The sequence below is a fragment of the Emydura macquarii genome, unplaced genomic scaffold, assembly GCF_026122565.2.
Source record: "Emydura macquarii macquarii isolate MOO-44397 ecotype Brisbane River unplaced genomic scaffold, CSIRO-AGI_Emac_v2 contig_1230, whole genome shotgun sequence".
Classification (NCBI taxonomy): Eukaryota; Metazoa; Chordata; order Testudines; family Chelidae; genus Emydura; species Emydura macquarii.
Window position 1 is genome coordinate 23,488,298 of NW_027131367.1, and position 24,294 is coordinate 23,512,591.

At 44.9% G+C, this 24,294-nt stretch overlaps 2 protein-coding genes across 2 annotated transcripts; both read right to left on the reverse strand.

Annotated features, from left to right (window-relative positions):
• Positions 1-13,408: 13,408 nt before the first annotated feature.
• Positions 13,409-14,380, reverse strand: LOC137152932 (olfactory receptor 5P68-like). The gene has a single exon (XM_067547885.1). It carries the CDS (start codon positions 14,378-14,380, stop codon positions 13,409-13,411), a length of 972 nt encoding a protein of 323 aa, XP_067403986.1.
• Positions 14,381-23,358: 8,978 nt separating this feature from the next.
• Positions 23,359-24,294, reverse strand: LOC137152933 (olfactory receptor 14A16-like). Its single transcript, XM_067547886.1, has one exon. The coding sequence runs from the start codon at positions 24,292-24,294 to the stop codon at positions 23,359-23,361; it is 936 nt and encodes a 311-aa protein (XP_067403987.1).

The following is a 24,294-nucleotide window of genomic DNA, read 5'->3' on the forward strand; positions in this document are numbered from 1 at the left end:
CAGGCCCTGGAGTAACACATGCTTGCTATAATCAATCTAAACCTGACCTATTGTAGGTGCAGGGTAAATTCATATAGCTTTATTTATCAGGTTGAGTTGTAGCTAGGCTAAAAATAAAGCTAAAGTTTGGGTTTACCAAGCATCCCTTAACTCGAACTAAACTCAACCCTTTTGAAAAGTCAGTCCATATCCCGAGTGTTGGGTGTATTCACTGAATAAATTTTCAAATTCAATTCCACTCAAACCCCAACGCTGATATTGCTTTAAATAGAAATAAATCAAGTATGGATATCAACATAATGAGCCAGATCCTCAACTGGTGTAAAGGGAGACGGTTCCATCAAAGACAACTGAGCTACACTTATTTACATCACCAAAGATTTTGGCATCAGAAGCTGTGTTTACAATAGTGCTTTTATTTAGACTAAATTGATTGCCAGTTGTGTACCAGTGTCAACCAGTTGCATGAACTCAAAATATCCAGACAATCCAGCCTTCACAACTTTTGACATATATTATAATTTATTAAAAATGATAAAACCTATAAACAGTTACATTGCATGAGATCCTTGAATTTTCCCTAATATTCTTGCCAGAGCTGTTTTCACATCTTTATTTTTCAAGCTGTAGATGATGGGGTTCAACATTGGGGTCAAAATGCTGTACTGGATGGAGAAGAGTTCATTTAGAACAAGCAAATTGACTGAGCTGGGTTTCGTGTTCTGGGAAAGAGCTGTCACATACAATAAACCCACCACAATGAGGTGGGAGCTGCAGGTGGAGAAGGCTTTGTGTCTTCTTTCTGTGGAGCGTATCCGCAGGATGGTGGAGCTGATGTAAATATAGGAGACCAGGGTGAGGAGGAAGGAGCTGAAACCAAATATCACAGCAGAAGAAAAAATAACTATTTTATTGGTGAAACTCCCAGTACAAGACAGCTGTAATAATTGAGGCAGCTCACAGCTGAAATTCCTGATTTCATTGGGTCCTCAGAAGTGCACCTTTAACACAAGGATAGTGTTTAACAGTGAATACAAGAGTCCCATTGTCCAGGAACCACGCACCAACTCTGACTCTGTGATTAGGAAGCATCCGAGCTCTATGGGTGACAGCCCAGACATGAAGCATCAGGGGACCACAGGTCAGCACTGATGGTTAGTACATGGTGGCTGACATCTATGCACATCATATGTATTTTCTGCACCATACATCTCTTAGTATGCATTAAGCACAAATATTACAGCAATTATAGAGCCTAAATTGGCCTATGATTTTGATATAACCCTGCCCACTTATGCTAGGTATCCCATAACCCCTTGCATTCACTGAATATGGAAGATGACAGGACATTTGGTGGTTCTAGGCCTAATACAAACCTAGGAGGTGCCCTCATGCCCTTTGAACCTGAATTACATGTTCAAACAAAGATAGAGGGGTTACACTGTGGTACCAGAGGAACAAGGTAGAAAATGGATTGGTGACATGTCAGTTCAGATGACATACAGAGAACCCTGTACCTGCAGACAGGCTGGGTATAAACAGATGGCTTTAGGGGTATAACTTTGACAGCACAGCTTCTGCAGAAGGTGAATATAACAGCGCTACAACGAGATGTCTGCCTAGAGACTGGTATCGTATTGAACCTTTCTCCTGCACTATGTTATTATTAGTTCATCGCGATCAACCTGACTTGTTGCTCAGTTGCTCTCTTGAACCTATTTCATGCCGGACCAAAGAGTGGTCAAGCAACTGACCACACGATTTGTGAGAAGGCACTGGCAGAGGAGGAGGGAGTGGGACAGGACAGCAGCTGTCTGTGGGTCGGGATTGAAGCGCAGCGGCAGAGCTGTGTGTGTTCTGAGTGTTAGCCCAGGTATGGGACAGAAGCTGGGTTACAAGCCAGGATTAATGGGTGTTGGCAGAGCTTTAGGTTAGGGGGCGTGGAGGAGCCCAGGACTGGGATAGCAGGAGGCTGCGGGTTGGCAGAGCTGTGGGGCGGGCTGTGACAGCCAGGGCACTAGACAGTCAGGACTGAGGTGCACCTGTGTGTGCGTGTAAACCCAGACATTAATAGCATTAGGTGGAGATGGGCTGTGGGTTAAGGCTGTGGACGGAGCTGGGGTCGCTGGCGGGACAGCAAAGCCTGTCATGACCCAGGTCCACTGGCTGATCTCGTCACTGAGGCCTACAATCCTGGAATTGCCTTTCACTCGCTGAGCCTGGGCTGTGCTGCCTTGGCCAACCGCGTGGGAATTCCGGTTTGTTTACATGTCAGTTTCATGGCATTCCCTCCTTCCCTTGCATTCCCTCACTTGGAGGGACTGGTGGAATTTGTGAATGAAGGATCACCTTTCACAGGGGCTGGCACAACTGGCATGACCTCTTTCCCTTTACACATCAGGGGCTGCTTGACATAGAAACAAACCCTCCCTTTCCTTTCTCTAACTTTAATCCATGCCTCTGACTTTCTTTTCTAATCAGCCCCAATAAGACTCCCACTGCGACCTGCATTTCTCGAGAACGTTTCCATTCTAATGGCCCGCCGTGGGACCCATTAAAATGACAAGTAACTTTGTTTCTGCTACTGACTTTAGTTCTTTGAGAGCTTTGATGAATCTCTAGGTATTACCCAGGTCGCAGCTGAGCGTAACATTTCTCAGAGCGCAGATTAAGGCAAGTGAAGTTATAACAACCTGTGTGTCCTTCTGTAAATCTCTACAAAGTCACGGCTGCATCTTGGCTAATTGGAGAAATTACTTTTTAGTAGATACCTTGCTAACGGGGGTTGTTTTAATGAGCACATAATGAAACAAGGATTTTTTATGTAAGAATTATTTTTATCCTAAGCAAGATAAAATGAAATTAACATGTTTCAAATGAAATTGATCAGGGTTCCTTCATGTTGCTGATCTGTGATCAGACCTATCGAAACAACTGTATACTTAAAGTCAAGTGTCTCACACACTGTGGACAGACTTCATTGCCACCTCTTTGATCAGCCCCCAGGGACCAAGATACCTCCAGCCTCTTCTCAGCTCCAATTCCCACCCGCTTTAACTGTGAAATTAGCTGCAAATGGAGTGAGAGGAATATATGTCAGTTACCTAAAAGCATGATATATTTTAAAATGGAATTTAAGCTCTATAAGACTGAAATGGGAAATTTAATTTCCATGACTGTGAAATGTCAGCAGCCCCTGCCTACGTATGAACATAAGAACGGCCATACTGGGTCAGACTAATGGTCACAAGCGGAGTTCCCCAGGGGTCGGTCCTGGGGCCGGTTTTGTTCAACATCTTCATTAATGATCTGGAGGATAGGGTAGATTGCACCCTCAGCAAGTTCGCGGATGACACTAAGCTGGGGGGAGTGGTAGATACCCTGGAAGGTAGGGATGGGATACAGAGTGACCTAAACAAACTGGAGGATTGGGCCAAAAGAAATCTGATGAGGTTCAACAGGGACAAGTGCAGAGTCCTCCACTTAGGAAGGAAGAATCCCATGCACAGCTATAGACTGGGGACCAACGAGCTAGGCAGCAGTTTTGCAGAAAAGGACCTGGGGGTAACAGTGGATAAAAAGCTGGCTATGAGTCAGCAGTGTGCCCTGGTTGTCAAGAAGGCTAATAGCATATAGGGCTGCATTAGGAGGGGCATTGCCAGCAGGACGTGGGAAGTGATTATTCCCCTCTATTCGGCATTGGTGAGGTCGCATTTAGAGTATTGTGTCCAGTTTTGGGCCCCCCACTACAAAAAGGATGTAGACAAGTTGGAGAGAGTCCAGTGGAGGGCAACCAAAATGATTAGGGGGCTGGAGCACAGGACTTATGAGGAGAGGCTAAGGGAACTGGGCTTGTTTAGTCTGCAAAAGAGAAGAATGAGGGGAGATTTGATAGCAGCCTTTAACTACCTGAAAGGGGCTACCAGGGAGGATGGGGCTAGGCTGTTCTCGGTGGTTGCAGATGACAGAACAAGGAGCAACGGTCTCAAGTTGCAGTTGGGGGAGGTCTAGGTTGGACATTAGGAAAATGTTTTTCACTAGGAGGGTGGTGAAGCACTGGAATGGGTTACCTAGGGAGGTGGTGGAATCTCCATCTTTAGTGTTTTTTAAGCTGAGGCTTGACAAAGCTCTGGCTGGGATGATATAGCTGAGGTTAGTCCTGCTTTGAGCAGGTGGTTGCACTAGATGACCTCCTGAGGTCCCTTCCAACTCTAATATTCCATGATTCTATGATTCCATCCAGCCCAGTATCCTGTCTTCCTACAGTGGCCGGTGTCAGATGGACCAGAGGGAATGAACAGAACAGAGGAGTTATTGAGTAATCCATCCCCTGTTGTTGAGTCAAAGTTTCTGGCAGTCAGAGACTTAGGGACACCCAGAGCATGGGATTGCATCCCTTATCATCTTAGCGAATAGCCATTGATAGCCCTGTCCTCCATGAACATATGTAATTATTTTTTGAAACCAGTTATACTTTTGGCCTTCACGACGTCCCCTGACAACGCGTTCCGCAGGTTGGCTGTGCACTGTGTGAAGAAGCACTTCCTTTTGTCCATTTTAAACCTGCTGCCTATCCACTGAATTGGGCAACCCCTGGTTCTTGTGTTATGTGTTGGGGGAAATGCTACTTCCTGATTCACTTTCTCCTCACCATTCATGATTTTATAGACCTCTATTATATCCCCCCGTAGTTGTCTCTTTTCCAAGCTGAAAAGTCCCAGTCTTTTCAATCTCTCCTCATATGGAAGCTGTTCCATACCTCTGATCATTTCTGTTCTCCTTCTCTGTTCCTTTTCCAATTCTACTGTATCTTTTTTGGAATGGGGAGACCAAAACTGCATGCAGTATTCAAGGTGGGGACATACCATGGATTTACATAGTGGTATTGTTATTGTCCCTTTCCTAATGGTTGTGTTAGCTTTTTTGACTGCTGTTGCACATTCAGGGGATGTTTTCAGAGAACTATCCATGATGACCCCAAGATCTCTTTCTTGAACAGTACATGGCAATTTAGACCCCACCATTTTGCACATACAGTTGGGATGATGTTTTCCAATGTGCGTTAATTTACATTTATCGGTACTGAAATTTATCTACCGTTTTGTTACCAAGTCACCCAGTTTTGTGAGATCCCTTTGTAACACTTTGCCATCAGCTTTGTATTTAATTATCTTCAGTAGTTTTCTATCATCTGTAAACTTTGCCAGCTCACTGTTTACCGCTTTTACCAGATCATTGAACCAGATATGTTGAACAGCACTGAACCAAGGACAGATCTCTGAGGGACCTTGCTATTTACCTCCCTCCATTGTGAAAACTGACCTTTTATTCCTACCCTTATTTCCTGTCTTTTAACCAGTTTCTTTTCCTTGAGAGGACCTTCCCTCTTATCCGATGACTCCTTGTAAAGGACCCCTGTTGGGGTCAGGGCCGGTGGCCCTCCCTCGCCATCAGTCTCCAAGGGAGGCCACACCTCCCAGCCTCTGCGCTCTGTGGGGAGTCCAAATAAAGAGGAGACAATCTCTGGCCCTTACTAGGGCGAGCCCCGGTTCCAGGCCTTGGCCCTTAGGTGGGGCGAGCCAAGCAAACGGGGAAGTAGTCTCTGGCCCTTAGTAGGATGAGCACACAGTTCAAGGTCCTGACCCTTATGCAGGGCAGGCCAGCAATGGAAACAGTCTCTGGCCCTTAGCAGGACGAGTAGGCAGTTCTGAGTCCCAGGCCTTAGGCTGGGCAGGCAAAGCAAATGAGAACAGTCTCCAGCCCCCAGAGGGGTGAGGAATTAGGCCAAGGTCCAGCCTTCAGACAGGGCAGCCGGCAGCAGGGAAAACAGCCTCTAGCCCCCCGAGGGGTGAGCAAGCAGTTCCAAATCCTTGGCCCTTAGGCAGGGTGGGGCAGACAGCAGGGAACAGGTTCTGGCCCTTAGCAGGCGATCACCCGTAGGTTGGGGTAGGAAGAGTGCTCTGGCAGTGACAGGGGTGTCCCATCACTGGGTCAGGGGGGCTCCAGCTGAAACGTGCTGACTCAGTGCGAGCGTAAGCTCAGCCAGACTGTGGTCAGCTGCCCCTGGGCTCCTTCCTCCCACCATCTCCCAAGAGTACCTGGTTCCTTGAGTCACTCCTTGGGGCACTCTGCTCAAGGGAAGTTCCAGAAGCCCTCGGCCTCGTCACTCAACGGCAGGTCCGGGAGCTGTTCGGAGTTGTCTGCGGAGGGCATCTCCTCTAGGTCACAGGGCTCTGGGTCTCCTCTGGCTTGCAGCAGGTTAGCAGCTCGGGTGGCTCCTCCAGGTCTCAAGGCCCCGGGGACTTTTCCAGCTCGCCAGGCTCAGTTAGCTCCTCCACATCTTCAGGGCCCCAGGCAGTGGACAGCTCCGGCAGCCTCTCCTCCAGGTAACGGTCGGGTGCAGGCCTAGGCCCCGGCGCCAAGGGATAGATGTCCTTCTCCCTCCGCCACTGGATCCTGACTGACCGGGCAGGCCCGCCTTTTATACTCCTAGCCCCGCCTGCCTGCTTCCGGTCAGGTGGTGGTGTACTTCTGGGCTCCGCCCCCCAGCGGGGTTTTGGCTCTTCCTCACCCTTAATCTCCAAGGGAGGCCACACCTTCCAGCTACACTCCCTAATTTGCTCAAAAGTTTTTGCTGAGGGACCTCATCAAAGGCTTTCTGAAAACCCAAGTACACTCTATCCACTGGATTACCCTTGTCCACATGCTTGTTGGCCCCCTCAAAGAACTCTAATAGATTGGTGAGGTATGATTTCCCTTTACAAAATCCATGTTGACTCTTCCCCCAACAAATCGTGATCATCAATGTGACTGATAATTCTGTTCTTTACTATAGTTTCAACCAATCTGCCTTGTACTTATTTGCTTGTAATTGCTGGGATCACCTCTGGAGCCATTTTTAAAAAATTGGTGTCATATTAACTATCCCCCACTGAAGCAAAGTATTAAGTAGCTCAAAAGCTTCTCTTTTACACCAACAGAAGTTGGTCCAATTACCACACCATTCTTCTTTTTCTAATATCCCGGAACCAATACAGCTCCAACGACACTGCAAACCTGCCCATTGAAGTTCACTTTCCACAGAGATGGGCCCATTAGCGATAGATGGATAGATAGATAGGATAGATAGATCAGGTTGATGTAACAATTAAACAAGTGGGCAAAAGATGATTAGACAGATGAATGATGACTGGATGACAAGGCAGATTGACAGAAGTGTAGATGTTTGCAGTGTTGTTGGTCCCAGGATATTAGAGAGAAGATGGGTTGGGTGATATATTTTATTACACCAACATATGTTGGTGAAAGAGTCAATCTTTCACACTTGCACAAAGCGTTTCTTCAGCTCTGGGAAAGTAACTCAGTGTCACTGCTAGATACAAAGTGTGAAGAGATTGTTTAGCGTAAGTAGTTAATATACGGTCCCTTGAAATATGGGTGAGTTTCCCAGATCTGAAGAAGAGCTCCATGTAAGTGCAAAAGCTTGTATCTCTCACCAACATACATTGGTCCCATGAAAAATATTACCTCACCCACCTTGTCCCTCTAGAACTGTTGATGGGCAGTCAGACAGATGGATAGATAATTGGGTGGACAAGAAGCAGCAGGAGGAAAAATGGACAGGCAACTTGCTGGACAGATAGAGAGCAAGATGGACAACTATGTGGATTGGCAGATGATTCTCCAGACAAATAACTAGGTGGACAGTTAGATGGACAGATAGACAATTAGAAAGACCAGAGAGGATACACACACATGCACCCATACATCTCACACACATGCATCCATCAGGCAGCGGTTTCAAATATATTCACTTCCCCACCCCCACCCTCTGCTGCCGCAGTGCCCATTATACAGTATAGCCACTCTGAAGCAGGATGGGTGGCCAGGTCCCCTGTTTTCCTCCACAGGGTCCACTCCCTCTGACCCCCAAGGACTCACCACGCCTTCTTTCATTGCAATCATCCATGCCCCTTTATTTACAGTGCTCATAACACAGTCCCACTTTCTGGCCCAGACACTCTAGGAGCTCGGAGGCTCAGGGTTCTGCTTTTGTCCTGGTCCACCAGCAGCCTGTCTTGCAGACTTCCCCTGCCTCGGTTGGCCATGCCCCTTTTGGCCTCTGGCATTGGCCTATTTATCTCCCTGAGCCAGGTCACCATCTGTTCCCTTTTCCCTTGTTAGGCCAGGGTTCTGACTCAGCCTAATCAAGGATGCAGCTGTTACCTGCTCTGCCAGAGGCCATTAGGTCATGGCCAACAGAGGCAGGTGAGGAGTTTACCATCCTCTGCTCTGTTACACACCTGTTCCCCGCCTCTCACCCAGTGCTGCCTCCCAGGGATGATGATATCGTATAGTAGCACCATGTGCATCCCTAACCCTCTGCTTCTATGTAGTCCCTAGTACATGAACCCAGGGTTTTTCATGGTTTCGCACCTTGTGTTGTCATTTCTATTTGTGGGAAATGAGTTCAGAATGGTTGAGCAACTCTCTCAGATCTCTATTTCCTCCTCATGCTGATTATGGCTTTGGACAGCCACTCTACATTCACTTTTCATTATGTAAAACCCAGGAGATGTTAAAACTAATTGGTGAACCAATTCCGGTGATGACACTGCATTAAAATTACTGCAGTGGGGGGAGAACAAAATGTTTGAGATCATGTTAGTTGACGTATATGTTGTGTGATTCAAAAAGCAGTTTGCTGTATCACTAAAGAGTGGCTGGTTCAGATCCCCATCCGATGTAAATCAGGTTAGCTCCATTGATGTCATGGGGAAGATTTTGAGTTGGTGTAAATGTGTGTAGCTCTGTTCGAATCAGTGGAGAGTGATCCTCAAGTGATGTAAGCACCCATCTCAGATGAAGTATTGGTTGATCACAGGATGACTATGAGCTGCCAATGTGATGTGGCCATGAGAAAAGCTAATGCAGTCCTTGGATGCATCAGATGAGCTGTTTCCAGTTGAGATACGGAAGTGTTAGTACCATTATACAAGGCCCTGATGAGACCTCACCTGAAATAGTGTGTGCAGTTCTGATCCTTCAGGTTTAAGAAAGATGAACTCAAACTGGAACAGGTGCGAGAAGGGCTAGCAGGATGATCCGAGGAATGGAAAACCTGCCTTATGAGAGGGAACTCAAAGAGGTTGGCTTCTTTAGCGTAAACCAAAAGAAGGCTGAGAGCAGACATGATTGCTCTCTATTAACACATCAGAGGGATAAATACCAGGGAGGAAGAGGAATTATTTAAGTTCAGCACCAATGTGGACACAAGAATTAATGGATATAAACTGGCCATCAGGAAGTTTAGACTTGAAATTAGATGCAGGTTTCTAACAATCAGGGGAGTGAAGTTCTAGAACAGCCTTCCACAGGGGAGCAGTTGGCTTCAAAACTAAGCTTGATAAATGTATGGCGGGGATGGTATGATGGGACAGTGTAGTTTGGAAATTGACTGATCTTTGACTACTGATGCTAGATATGCCAATGGCCTTTGATGGGATGTTAGATGGGACTGGTTCTGAGTTTTTACAGATAATTCGTTCATGGGTGTCTGGCTGATGAGTCTTGCCCACATGCTCAGGGTTTACCTGATCACCATATTTGGCATCAGGAAGGAATATTCCCCCAGGGCAGATTGCCAAAGGCTCTGGGTTTTTTTCACCTTCCTCTGTAGCATCGGGCATGGCTTACTTGCTGGTGGATTCATTGTCCCTTAAAGTCTTTAAACCATGATTTGATTTGAGGAGGGGTCTTTAATAATGGCCTGCGTTGTGCTCAGACTAGATCATAGGCCAGGGGTCTATTACAGGAGTGGGTGGAGTGACGGCGGCGGCGGGCGACTGTGGCCTGTGTTGTTGGCAGGAGGTCAGACTAGATGATCATATTGGGACCTTTTGACCTTAGCGTCTATGAGTCTATGAAGTCAGTGGAGCTATAGAACCTTTCGCCAGCCGAGAGTCTGGATGTAACTATCCAAAGGAGTGGTTCTTCATTGTGAGACTGGTGGTTCCCCATCATCTTTATTCTGGGGTAACTGTATAAGGGAATGAGCAATAGCATCTCATGAATCAGTTTTGCCTCCCAACACTCCAGCGTCCGTTCAGGCAAATCTGTGAGTCACTAACCTAGAAGACTATAAAAACACATCTAATTATGTACTGAGATTGGACCTCATGCAGCAAGGGCTCAGATCCTCAGCTGGTGTCAATTAGTGTCCTTCTCTTGACTTGCTGATCCACGCCAGCTGGGGATCTGGCCTGCACTATAGCTAACCCAGGCCATTTACATATCCAGGCAACGCACAAGGCAGTAAAGCACTGCTGGTTTAGTTAGGCTGGCCCTGTGTGACTGCCCCACATTCAGACTGATTTATTTATATTACAGTAAGAAGCTGTCAAGACAACACTGCTGTGCAAATACTCAATAAGGGGCTGACACTAGACTAGACTCAAAAGCTAAAGGGCTTTTATGTTTCCATCCTTCTTCATGACTTTCTTATTACAATATCACCACCTAGAGGCCACAGTGTGCCAAGCACTGTACAGCCAGCTCTTCTCTTGAGGGGTTTATTTCAGCCAGAGAGAACAAGATGCCCAGTGTCATAGGAGACCTGGCACACATGGCACAAGTTTCAGATGTCAAACGGCTGTAAGATGGTTCAGTGCCAACAGAACTGTATATTTCCTTGGGAAAATCAGGGTCGTGAGATGTCGGTGCAGAATGTGCTACCATTTCATAGAATCATAGAAGATGCGGGTTGGAAGGGACTTCAGGAGATCAGCTAGTCCAATCCCCTGCTTAAAGCAGGACCAACTCCAACTAAATCATCCTAACAAGGGCTTTGTCAACCCACATCTTAAAAACCTCTAAGGATGGAGATTCCACCACCTCTCTAGGAAACCCATTCCAGTGCTTCACCACCCTCCTAGTGAAAAACCTTTTCCTAATATCCAACCTAGACCTCACCCACTGCAATTTGAGACCATTGCTCCTTGTTCTGTCATCTGCCACCACTGAGAACAGCCTAGCTTCATCCTCCCTGGAACCCCCTTTCAGGTAGCTAAAGGCTGCTATCAAATCCCCCCTCACTCTTCTCTTCTGCAGACTAAACAAGCACACTTCCTTCAGGCTCTCTTCATAAGTCCTGTGCTCCAGCCCCCTAACAATTTTTATTGCCCTCCTCTGGACTCTATCCAATTTGTCCACATCATCATCATCATCACCTTCTTCTTTTTCTTGCCTACAAATTTTGCAAGGTCCTTTACAGACATATTGAAACTGACATGTCACTTTTAATGATACTTTGAGGGGAACGGGGGATAGGTAGATAGATAGATAGATATCTGTATTACTAAGATTACTAAGATGTGGTGTTGTCACGGAGTGCACAGCCTTGGTGCTTTGGAACCACTCAGAGTGAAGTTCAGATAGGACCCTCTGGTAGTCTGACGACCCCTAGGTTTACAATCCCACTAAGGTCAAGCTTCCTTGGTTTCAGCATCTCCTTGGGTTAGACTTCAGAGAGTTTAGCTCCCCTGTTCACACCATGAGCTCCTGCAGTGAGTCCATCTTGTAAAATAAACAACAGGATCTTATTCAGTGGGACAAGGCAGTATGCCAAATTTATTGTGAATACAAAGATTTCAAAAAGTGATTGCCTGCACACTCTGACACCCACACAAAGTTCTACCAAGATGGAGTATAGTTACCAGCCTTAGTTGTTCATGTTAGTCCACTGGCCAGGTGGCTAAGGCACAAGGCAGGGAGAAGGGGTCTGCTGGTGCATACCAATGCTCCTGGAGGATGATTGTAGAACCGAACCCAAAGTCCTCATCTTTTTGCCCCCTTTTATAGGGGTGAGCTCTTATGCCTTTCTATGGGTTCTTCTTCGTCATGCTGCATCTGCATCCTGGTGTGATTATTAATCACCCATGTTTTGCAAGCATGACAATTGTTGTTATTTTTCAAAGTTCATCTTGTTTTTGTCCTTCAAGGTGGATCCCAGGGTCATCAGGATGGACAGTCTTTGGCCATCTGGGTTGTAAAAGTTGTTATCTTCACTCCGTTGAACATCCGAGGCTGGAGCCTTTTCCCATCACTCTCTGGTCTCACATACACACATCACTCATTTGTCTATTCACACCCTAATCTCTGAAACATTTACTTAAAACTTGTAACTGGAAGATACAAGTGTCCTTCAGAAACAATATCATTTCTCTTTATCTAAACCATTCACTACTATTACAAAACATCCTCCTCCAACATTGAATCTTTCTGTTTCAGAACATTTGCTGATGTTACTTTCAGCAGTTCTCTTAAAACACGTGTACTTCAACAATAGCAACAGTTTCACAGGATGATATTTGGTAACTTTACAAATGGGATAATCAATGATCAGATGTTAATTTCAGACAAACGGATGGTGGTTTCAAAACAACCTCATCAATAATGAACAGATCGCCCTACACGCCCGAAATGCAAAGCCCCACAGAGACTGCTGTGGACTTTGTCACGTACCAAAAGAATAAGGGTATTTCATATAGAATCAATATAACAGAATCAAGTTTTGGGCCTACAACATGAATGGGACACCTGAGGAAGCCTTACCCACCCTTTTTGAGAGGGGCTAGGCACCCGCACCTTTGCAGGAAGCAGTGACTCTCAGCCAGCATTGTAAAACAGAAGGGTTTATTAGTCGATGGGGACACAGCATAGAAAAGTCCCTGTTAGCCCAGGAACTCAGCAAATCCATCTTTGGTTATTCAGAGCCCTGGCTGCTCCCCCATGAGTCCCAAAGGAGACTAATTTGCTTCCAGCAGCCCACCTTCAGTCATGCCCAGTTGCCCCTCCTCTATCCTTTGTCTCTTTCCCAGGCAAACAGGTCACCTGGCCTTCACTTCTTGTTTTTTTTCTCCAACACCTCCAGCTGGCTCATTGCGGAGGATGGGCCCTGGCCACCAGTTGCCAGAATACAAAATGTCTGTGCCCAGGGAGCCAGATGGCAGTCATATCCCTGCAATGATCACACACCCATGTCCCACCACCTAGACGCTTGAGTGACACATAGGGGAAACTGAGTCACACACACAGCATTCAAACAAAACATTAAGAAGATTTCCACACTTTGTCACGGGTGTCAAATAACTATTAAGGGATCAGGGCAGTATTATAGAGGAGGAAACTGAATCGTAGAGAGGATATGTGAAATACCCAAGGTCCCACAGTGAGTCAGTGAAAGATCTAAGAACAGAGTCCAGATTTCCTAACCCTCCAGCCAAGTGCTGTGCTATAACCAACAGAAATATTCCTTATCTTCATAGAGTTAAATGCTTAATAAAGGACATAAATTAAATGCTTAATAAAATGAAATGCTGAATAAAGGACACAAAGCCATTTTGGGCAGTCACATCTTCCCACTCTTTTCTTTCCAACAAGAAACAAATTTTCTACCTACCACCCTTTTCAGGGCTTCACGCACTTCTCTGTTCCTCAGACTATATATGAGGGGATTGACCATGGGGGTCAGCATGGTATAGAAGACCGAGAAGACTTTATTCAGATCTAGGGAGTGGTCAGCGGCTGGTACCACGTACATAACAATCAGAGTCCCGTAGAATGTGGTAACTACTATAAGATGGGATGAGCAAGTGGAAATGGCCTTTTGTGACCTGGCAGTGGAAGGGCGTTTGAGGATGGCTGATAAGATATAAATATAGGACACCATGGTTAAAAGGAAAGGCACCAGTGTCAGAGTGGAAGAGAAGAAGAAGGCAACCTTTTCAAAGACGGTAGTGTCAGAGCAGGCCAGCTTCAGGAGTGGGGAGAAATCACAGAAGAAATGATCTATTTCGTTGGGGCCGCAGAATGTTAAGCTCGACATGAACAGAATGGTCACCAAGGTGACCACAAAGCCACCGATCCAGGATGCGGCTGCCAGGGAAAGGCACATGCCCTTGCTCATAACAGCTGCATAGCGGAGAGGACTGCATATGGCTAGATACCGGTCGTAAGACATCATGGATAGGAGGAGACACTCAGCCCCACCCAAGGAACCGAAGAGATAAAACTGGGCCATACAGCCACTGAAAGAGATTGATTTTCCCTCAGCGACGAAGCTGGCTAACATCCTGGGGAATATGTTGGTTGTGTAGCAGATCTCAAGGAAGGAGAGGTTACCCAGGAAAAAGTACATGGGGGTCTGAAGGCTACGCTCAGCAGACACGGTGATAAGCAGGAGGCTGTTCCCAGCGAGGGTTAGGAGGTAGACAAGTAAAAACAACACAAAGAGCAGGAGCTGTACTTTGTGGCTCTTTGAAAATCCCAGCAGTATGAACTCCGTCACCGACGTTTCGTTCCACAGGAGCAGCTTTGCCATTTAGGATTTAGCTGGAGAAAAACGACATGAGAATTGAAATAAGTCTTATGGAGACAAATCTGTAGTTCTTACTCTGTCTTTACTCATTCCTCAGTGAGAGCTACATTCTGGCCTTACTCCAGTTTGGTGAAATTCACCTTCTGTCCACAGACCAGCACAAGAGCTGTTCTACAATTAGGCGCCAAGTGCACTTTGGTACAATTCAGGGCAACTGCATCTGTATTCCTCGTCTGTGGTCCAGTAGGGGCACCTACTCTTATGCATCCGGTTCCTCAACCATCATCTCTCTTTGTCAGAGACCCACATCTCTCTCCCTTTTGACTGGGGTATTTCCAGGCTGCCCAGTTCCCTGAATGCATTGTGAATTCCCCAACAACACTGACTGCCTTGGCAGGCCTGCCTTGTCTTTCCTCCTCAAAGGTCATAAACAATGTAATTGTTCACCGTGCAGTTACCAGTCAGTCCTTTCTAAGCAAGCACACTGATTCCCAATCTGAAAGCATTACAGAGAAAACTTATGAAAAACAAAACAACCTACGCGCCTCTAATAAGCTGGTGAGAGACCATCCCAACTCCAACGAAGGCTCTGTTCTTGGCTCAGAATGAGTACACCTGTGAATCTAGGAGTCACTTCTTTATACACTTTGTGTCTTTGATCTGTCCTCATAGAACAGCTGATCTGGGCACAAAGAGTCCCCTTGCTTAGGGAGAGGCTTCAAAAGGCTGAGTCCTTGCATAACCGGAGGGGTTAAATTGGCATATCCCGCTCCATAGAGGTTTCCCGGGAAACCCATTTAACTTAAAAAGTTCACACTGTTTCAAATAGTTCTTTGAAGCTCCTAACACTTCCAAAGATTTTCATTTGTCAGATCTCCTCCTTCAAGACGTCACATTCAATCCCATAATAATACATAAGCATTTGCATTTTTAATAAAATGAATTCCAAAGCTAATTTAGTTCAATAGGTTTTAACTTAAGGTCTGCCCAGGAGATTGCAGGAAATTGCCATGTTTGTCACACATTTATGCACCATTTAAATTTCATGTGGGACTTTTTGTAATGAATAGGCTTTCTGCTGCACAATCGGCACATCCATTTCATCCAATCATTTCATCCACTGACTGGTCTTCCCTATGACTAGTCCCATTAGTTTCATGTTCTATTCAAGATGAGTAAGGATGGCAAAATTTGAGGCTTTTCTTGAAAAATCACTCACAGTACTCAAAGATCAGAGCCTGAAATTGTTACTCCATTTTTTTCTTACAATTTCTACAGTCAAATTCCCAGTGAAGTAATCACAAGTTTGCTTGATGTGAGACTTCCAAACTTCATCCACTTTGGAAATTGTAGTGTAGGGTCCTGGGTTTTAGAGATGCTGATACCAATTACTTCAACTGGAGTCATGCACTCTTACTACCGCTGGTTGAAGTTTTCTGAATTACAATTATTTGGACAAAGAAAAAATCAGGATGAATTGTTTGCCAAAGTTTTCAAAGTAAATTTGTCCCCTTTTTCCAGCAGCTGTAGTACAGATCCCGTCTGAAAATAAGCCCCTAGATCCTAGTTAGTTACATGCAAATAAATTAATCACCATCATCTAGAAATAGACATCACTTATCAGTATCAAGTAAAATTAAGAACTGTCAGTACATTAACTTCCACTCATACCTGGCCAGATTCTTATCCAACTTAAATCCACTAAAGCCAATGGAGGCAATTCCTTTTTGCAACAATGCAAATGAGATAAGAATGTGGCCTGTGCTTTCTTTGTAGAAATGCACCATAAAAGCCCTGATCAGATTCACCAGTTCAGGAATGATTTGGGATAGTTATCTGTCACCTTTGCTTCCTGATGTTTTCCTGTTCTTTCCATAAGAATTGCATATGGAAAGAGAGAATGAAGAGGATGGATCTGAAACTGTTGGCCGCAAGTATCATTCTGTCTGGTATCCAATACATAAAAAAGTAACCTCTCCTTCTATCTAATTATGTGATATTTGTAGTAGGCAGCAAATTCTCCCTGGATGCTTTTGAGAGTCATGAGAATTCCTGAGTTGGAGAGCTAATAGTTTTGTTTTGAAGATAGAGTAAACAGCAGTTTTAATTACAATTGTAACCTTAGGTGAATCAGTATTGCAATAGCTAGTCCATCCTGGGAGGTCTCAAGTGGGTGCAGAGAGGAAAATGCAGCATCAGATCCTAACTGAAAATGCCGACCCCATTGTTTTCCCGCTGTACTAGTGAAAAACACTTCTGCACCTCATTAGCTTAACACATGAGTAGTCACATTGAATGTAGGCATAAAATGACACACATGCATACGAGTCAGTAGAAAGGCTACCAAAGTGAGTGCAGGGTTGTTCCTGTGTTTAATGCATTGCATGAAAATATGTGAACTATAAACTCAATTCACACCCATGCTTGAGACTGTGGGTGCTCTGAGGGGAAATCAATTTCCGTAAGGGTTGACTGCACAGTTCCCGTTAGAAATTAAAAATAGTTGAGCCCCTACAGGTAGCCTTGAAAATCCCACCTTCTGTAGTATGTGGACAATAATACTTCCTTACCACGCAGATTTATTGTAGGGATATGTTTATATATACAAAGTGGTCATGCAGATCTTAGTTTTAATACAGCGTGCCTCTTTGCCACCACCTAGGAGCTAGACCATACAGAGAGGTTTACCAAGCCGCTACTGCTTCCGAGCTGGCAAGACCGGTACTTTAGTTCAATCAGTTGACACATGTGCTTTTAGATCCAGGGGTCTGATGATCAGTTCCCCAGATGGCCCAACCAGGGACACCATAACACTAATGTAAGGGGAGCGGTAGATAGTTTGAAGACATGAAAGTTACGTTATTTTTACACTATGTCTACACTGGTGGTGTTATTTCCAGCTCGGGCAGGATGCCTATTAAATAGTATTAGGAAAAATACAGTCCACGAATGCAAACAAGAAAAAAATAGTGAGATGTGAAGGAAAATAATTGTCTGCTTGACCACAGTTACTCCATTTTAGTTCTTTTTAGTGTTCTGCTTTCTGTTGAGATCACTCGCCCCCTCCTCTTTTGTTTTTACAGTGCTTATCTTGTACCAGGGTCAAAAAAAGAGTTCCTAGAAGAAGCAAGGAGATAGCCCCAACTGGTTCCAACTAGTTATATAGCCTTGAGAGAGAGACCAGGCAACCCTGATAGATAAGCTGAAATCTTTTGTTAACATGTTTTCTGTTATGCATACCTTTAGAAGAAGTAGGCCAATAGCAATAGTAATAATTTAAATGTACCTATAAGCATTAAAAATGTATGCATATGTAATTTCTTTGTCTATGTTTGTATAAATATGGAAAAAAGTATGCCTTCGGGGTCTCACACTGACCACTTGCTGGGAAGTATCTAACCTCTGCAGAAATAAAGTTTGAAAACTGCCCAATTACCTGCTTGGATCTCTTTTCGGTGAGGGTAAACAAACCTCAATTAAAATCTTTTTCCAACAGATGGAAGATCAGCAAAAAAGATGTTAGAAAGGTTAAGTCATTTTTTTTCATTTTTATTACATTTGCTAGTGTGATATTCTTACCCCCTCATGCACACCTGGGTCCTTCCCGCAGATTAATTACATGTGACTTGTGTGAAATATCATGTGTGAGTTAGTGTTGGTCCTGCTTTGCACAGGGGGTTGCACTAGATGACCTCCTACGGTCCCTTCCAATTCTAATATTCTATCGTGTTATGACCTCAGGCCCTTTCACTTTGTCAGCTGTCTCAGGACATTTCCAGCTAGCACCATCCTCCTCAGAGCGACATTTACCCAGCACGGATAGCACAAATAAGGTCAAGTCAGGCACTGACTCTGAATAGGCCAGAAGCTGGGATATTCAAAGAAGACAAAGTCGTTAGGAACCCAATTCTCATTCTTGAGCACCATACTCACTTAAACACTTCTGGGCGTGTAATTCACTGGGGATCCTTTGAAAACTTGAGCCTTCGGTGCGCTTGAAAGGCTTTGTGCTAGTTTCACTGAATTTTGCCTCCAATGCATACAGGGATCACCACTCAGCACCATCAACGCTCCATCCCTGACAAGGGTAATGACAAGCTCTGGTTGGAAATTGGAAAGATTTTCACGAAAAAATTGTTTATTTAAATTGTATTTTGAAAATTGTTATCAAATATTTTCCTGTTAGAAAATGTTCATGTCTTTCAGTTTTTCTGAGGGGCTTTGTTGTTGTTTGGATGGTTGATTTTTCCCTCCCCTGCACTTTTTGTCCCTATCTTCTGTCCCTTCTTCCTCCTTCCTTGACCTGCACTCCCCCCCATTTTTCCCCTTTTTTTCCTTTTTCCGCTCTGCTATTGAAAAAGAGGAGTGGGTAAAGAAAGGGGGAAAAGGGAGCAATAAAAAGAAAGAAGAGAATTTTAGAAAATAGCTGAAGAAAATTTAAAAATATAGTTTCCAATTTCATTGAAAGAAAAGGAAATTTATTTATATATATATATATATACACGCAAAAATTACCAATTTAGAAAAAAAGGACAATTTTTCAACAACAACAACAAAATTCAAACAACTTTAATAATTATTAAATTTCTAAGCACACCAATAAAGATATAAACAAAGTCATATGCTAGATGGACCTGTGACACCAGTTCAACACATATTCGTTTTCAACTGTGTGATGGTTATACAAAGGGTAACCAGATGTCCCAACTTTATAGTCCCGATATTTGGAGCTTTTTCTTATATAAGAGCTTATTACCCCCCACTCCTGTCCCGATTTTTCACACTTGTTATCTGGGCACCCTAGTCACCACATTTACCCTCTTTAAATATTGACATAGGATTAACTTATTTCTAGTCTCCTTCAACTTCCCCAGAGTTCCAAGACTTAATAAAAAGGAACAGTAATGGTCCAGTGAGCTCTTCAGCTAGCTCTTTTAAAACTCTTGGATACAATTTATCTGGACTTGCAGATTTAAAAATGTCTGACAGAGGATTCCTTTCTTCATGCCCATGCACCTCTCTAGAGAAACAAGCCACAAGGGTGAAAATCATTCCTAGTAATGTTGATGTTTGTGTGATGGGGACGTGTGTCCTCTGGCAACTGGATGAAGTTCCCTGCAGTTCAGACTGGCCAATAAGAATCCATCAGATTGTATTCAGGGTGCTTTGATTTACAATTTTAGAGCCCTCAGCTGGCCTTTTCAAAGAGGCCTCATTTTCCAAGATGCCCAGCTACCATTGACTGCCAGATATCCATTGCCTGGAATAACCTTTTGTGCTGTGTCAACCCTTGAGCAGGTTCTTCTTTGTGATCTTGAACTGAGATGGTCCTTATCTCAGCTGAGGTAGGAGCAGACCTACATTTTGAAAATCTCAGTGTTCCTGCATGTTTGATGCAGGGGTCTTTGAGCACAGGTTTGGACTAGATGACCTCCTGACGTGTCTTCTAACCCTAATCTTCTATGACAATTTGACCAATTGAATTAGCTTCTAAGAAAACCAATGATAATAATCCATTGTAACCAACAAGGCAAGAACAACAGAACAGGTTAAAATATGATCAGTCAAAATAAGCTCAAAGCTCACAGACAATGCTTATCATGATGTTTTTGTAAGTGAACTATTGAGTAAGAAGTAGTGTGGCAGATGGCTGGCTTCCCCCTAGTGGGTCTCGCACTCTCCTGTTTGTAGTGGGCCGGGAAGTTGCCCATCACCCCATCTTCCCAGGGGCCCTATGAGGAGCAGCTATCATAGAATCATAGAATATTAGAGTTGGAAGGCACCTCAGGAGGTCATCTAGTCCAACCCCCTGCTCAAAGAAGGACTAACCTCAGCTATATCATCCCAACCAGGGCTTTGTCAAGCCTCAGCTTAAAAACCTCTAAGGATGGAGATTCCACCACCTCCTTAGGTAACCCATTCCAGTGCTTCACCACCCACCTAGTAAAAAACTTTTTCCTAAAGTCCAACCTAGACCTCCCGCCCTGCAACTTGAGACCGTTGCTCCTTGTTCTGTCATCTGCCACCACCGAGAACAGCGTAGCCCCATCCCCCCTGGAACCCCCTTTCAGGTAGTTAAAGGCCGCTATCAAATCCCCACCTCACTCTTCTCTTTTGCAGACTAAACAAGCCCAGTTCCCTCAGCCTCTCCTCATAAGTCCTGTGCTCCAGCCCCCTAATCATTTTGGTTGCCCTCCGCTGCACTCTCTCCAACTTGTCCACATCCTTTTTGTAGTGGGGGGCCCAAAACTGGACACAATATTCTAAATGTGGCCTCTCCAATGCCGAATAGAGGGGAATAATCACTTCCCGTGACCTGCTGGCAATGCCCCTCCTAATGCAGCCCTATATGCTATTAGCCTTCTTGACAACCAGGGCACACTGACGACTCATATCCAGCTTTTTATCCACTGTTACCCCCAGGTCCTTTTCTGCAGAGCTGCTGCCCAGCTCATCGGTCCCCAGTCTATAGCTGTGCATGGGATTCTTCCTTCCTAAGTGAAGGAATCTGCACTTATCTTTGTTGAACCTCATTAGATTTCTTTTGGCCCAATCCTCCAGTTTGTTTAGGTCCTTCTGTATCCTATCCCTACCTTGCAGGGTATCTACCACCCCCCCCAGGTTAGTGTCGTCCGCAAACTTGCTGAGGGTGCAATCTACCGCATCTTCCAGATCATTAATAAAGATGTTGAACAATACCGGCCCCAGGACCGACCCCTGGGGAACTCCGCTTGTGACCAGTTGCCAGCTAGTCATGGAGCCATTGATCACTCCTCGTTGAGCCCTATGCTCTAGCCAGTTCTCTATCCATTTTATAGCCCATTCATCCAACCCATACTTCTTTAACTTGCTGATAAGAATACTGTGAGAGACCGTATCAAAAGGTTTGCTAAAGTCAAGGTATATCACATCCACCGCCTTCCCTACATCCACAGAGCCAGTCACCTCATCATAGAAAGCAATCAGGTTGGTCAGGCATGACTTTCCTTTGGTGAATCCATGTTGACTGTTCCTGATCACCTTCCTCTCCTCCAAGTGCCTTAAAATGGATTCCTTAAGGACCTGCTCCATGATTTTTCCAGGGATTGAGGTGAGGCTGACCGGTCTGTAGTTCCCTGGATCCTCTTTCCTCCCTTTTTTGAAGATGGGCACTATATTTGCTTTTTTCCAGTTCTCAGGGACCTCCCCCTGTTGCCAGGAGCTTTCAAAGATAATAGCCAATGGCTCTGAAATGACCTCAGCCAACTCCCTCAGCACCCTCGGGTGCATTACATCCGGCCCCATGGACTTGTGAATGTCCAATCCTTCTAAATAGTCTTGAACCCGTTCCTTCAGCACTGCGGGATGTTCGCCTCCTTCCCATTCTGTGCCACCCAGTACGGCAGTCTGGGAGCTGATCTTGTCTGTGAAGCTATGTGCTGCTGGTACTGCTTTCCAGACTGCACACTCTTCCCCTGGGCTAATTTTCCTTCTCCTTCAGTCTTTCTGGCTTCTTGAGCCGGTATCTTCCTCCTGGCCGCTCCACGACAGAACTCTGCTCTCCAGTCGTTCCTCTGCACAGCTCAGCACTCCTAACACTGCTCGGCATGACGCTCCTACTTCCTCTAGCTCGTGCACTCACTGTTTGGAGCAGAGGGCTTTTATGGAGCACATGGCTGGTCCTTAATCAGCCTCAGCTGCTCCTAATTGCCCGCTAATGGCTCTGAGTTAGGCAGCAGGGAACAAGGCCCTGAGCATTCTGGGGCTCACATATCTCCCATCCACCACTCTCCTACTGCCCTCTGCCTTCGTTATATCACAGTAGTCACATAAATTCTTTGATGACTAATACCAAATAATAAATACTTTTAAGGAAATCATTGATCTCGACAGCAACAGACATGGACAACAAAAGTGACACAAAAATTGGCTTTGATTATTCATTATCTATCTATCTATCTATGTATTTATCTACATACTCTGTTTTTATCTAATGTATACATAGGGTATGCAAATATGCACAGACGTGTTTTAATAATAAGACAAATAATAAGAACAACAGCAATAGCAGCCGGCTTCTGTGATCTTGACACATTTGGAAGCCTGTGTGGAGGAAAGACCATTGGCTAATTCCAAATCAACCCTTTGCAGTGAATGACTAAATCCCAGTTGTCCTGGTTACAGGGTTAGCTACATCTCTGACCCCTTCTCGGGTCTCTCTGAGTTCACTCCCTCAGGTCTCAGCCATGAGCCTGCCCCTCTTTTAAGGCAGAATCACCTGATTTTCCCCCTGTAAAGCAAGGTCTCAATCGACAACACCCTGTGCACCAACGTGATATCTCAACAGTGTTGGGTACCTGCAGTTCTTCTCTCAGGAGATGTGAGCAGTAATAAGTTGAGTGACTGGCCGGCCTTCTCCATAGAAAGTATGATTTATTTACCACAGTAGGAACAAAGTTTAACATTAGAGAAAATATTAGATAGCAAGTCCAGATCCATTACAGGAATTATTTGGTAGCATACACACTTTTCCTTGTTACCTAGACTCAGTTTGTCTTTAGGCATCATTGCAATAGCTTTCTCTTCCAACCGCCTTTCCATCATGGCAAGAATGATACAGTATAGAAACAATTGTTTGACCAGGAATTCAGCTACCAAGACCCTTCCACTAACTTTTTTTCCAAGTCTTCATCAATGGGGATAGTAAAAGTCTCGCAGAAAACCCCATTAAAGAGATGAGGAGATTACATCTCGAATAGATGATAAAATAAATTGACCTTTAAACAACTGACATCTAAACAAACAAATTCCACACTCCCAAACTCCTAGCCCCAAAAAACCACGTGCAGAACTAACTCATTTGATGTCAGTGGAGTTAGTCCGGATTTTACTACTTCAAAAACAGACTGCACCCGTCTCAAGGAGACCATTTTGTCATCAGTCGATTCTATCTATAAGGAAGCTGAGAACGAAATCACAGTCAAGGAGCAAGTACAGACATTTTAATTCTTGGTGAATAACCTCCACACAATCAGTTTCTGTAATGCAGCTTTGATCTCCTTGTTCCTCATGCTATAAATGATGGGATTCATCACTGGAGGCAACACGGCATAAAGAACACCCACCAGCAGATCCGCATTTGATGCTGCGGTGGAGATGGGATTCAGGTATTCAAAGAAGCCAGTGAAAAGTAACAAAGAGACCACTGTGAGATGAGGCAGGCAGGTGGAGAAGGCTTTATGCCGGCCCTGCTCAGAGGGGATTCTCAGCACTGTGGTGATGATCTGAACGTACGACACAATTATAAAAACAAAGCAGCTTATATCTATAAACACACCAAAGGCAATAAACCCAACTTCACTGAGGTAGGAGTCAGAGCAGGTGAGCTTGAGCAGTTGGGGGATTTCACAGAAGAACTGATTGATGACATTGGACTGGCAGAAGGGTAACCTGAAGGTGTTCCCGGTGTGCAGTGCAGAGTAGACAATACCACTGATCCAGGCACCGGCTGCCATTTGGACGCAAGCTCCCCTGTTCATCACCCTCTCGTAGTGCAGTGGTTGGCAGATGGCGACGTATCGGTCGTACGCCATAATGGTGAGCAAAGTAATTTCAGTTACAATGAAGAAGACAAAGAGAAAGACTTGGGCGACACATCCAGGATAAGAAATAAACCTGGTGTTCGTGAGGGAATTGACCATGGATTTGGGCATGGTGACAGAGATGGAGCCAAGATCTAGGATGGACAGATTCATCAGGAAGAAGTACATGGGGGTGTGAAGATGGTGGTCGAGGGCTACGGCTGTGACAATGAGAAGGTTCTCCATCAAGGCAGCCAGGTAAATCACCAGAAACACCACAAAGTGTAAAATCTGCAGCTCCCGAAAGTCTGAGACTCCCAGGAGAAGGAACTCAGTCACAGCGGTTCGGTTGGACAT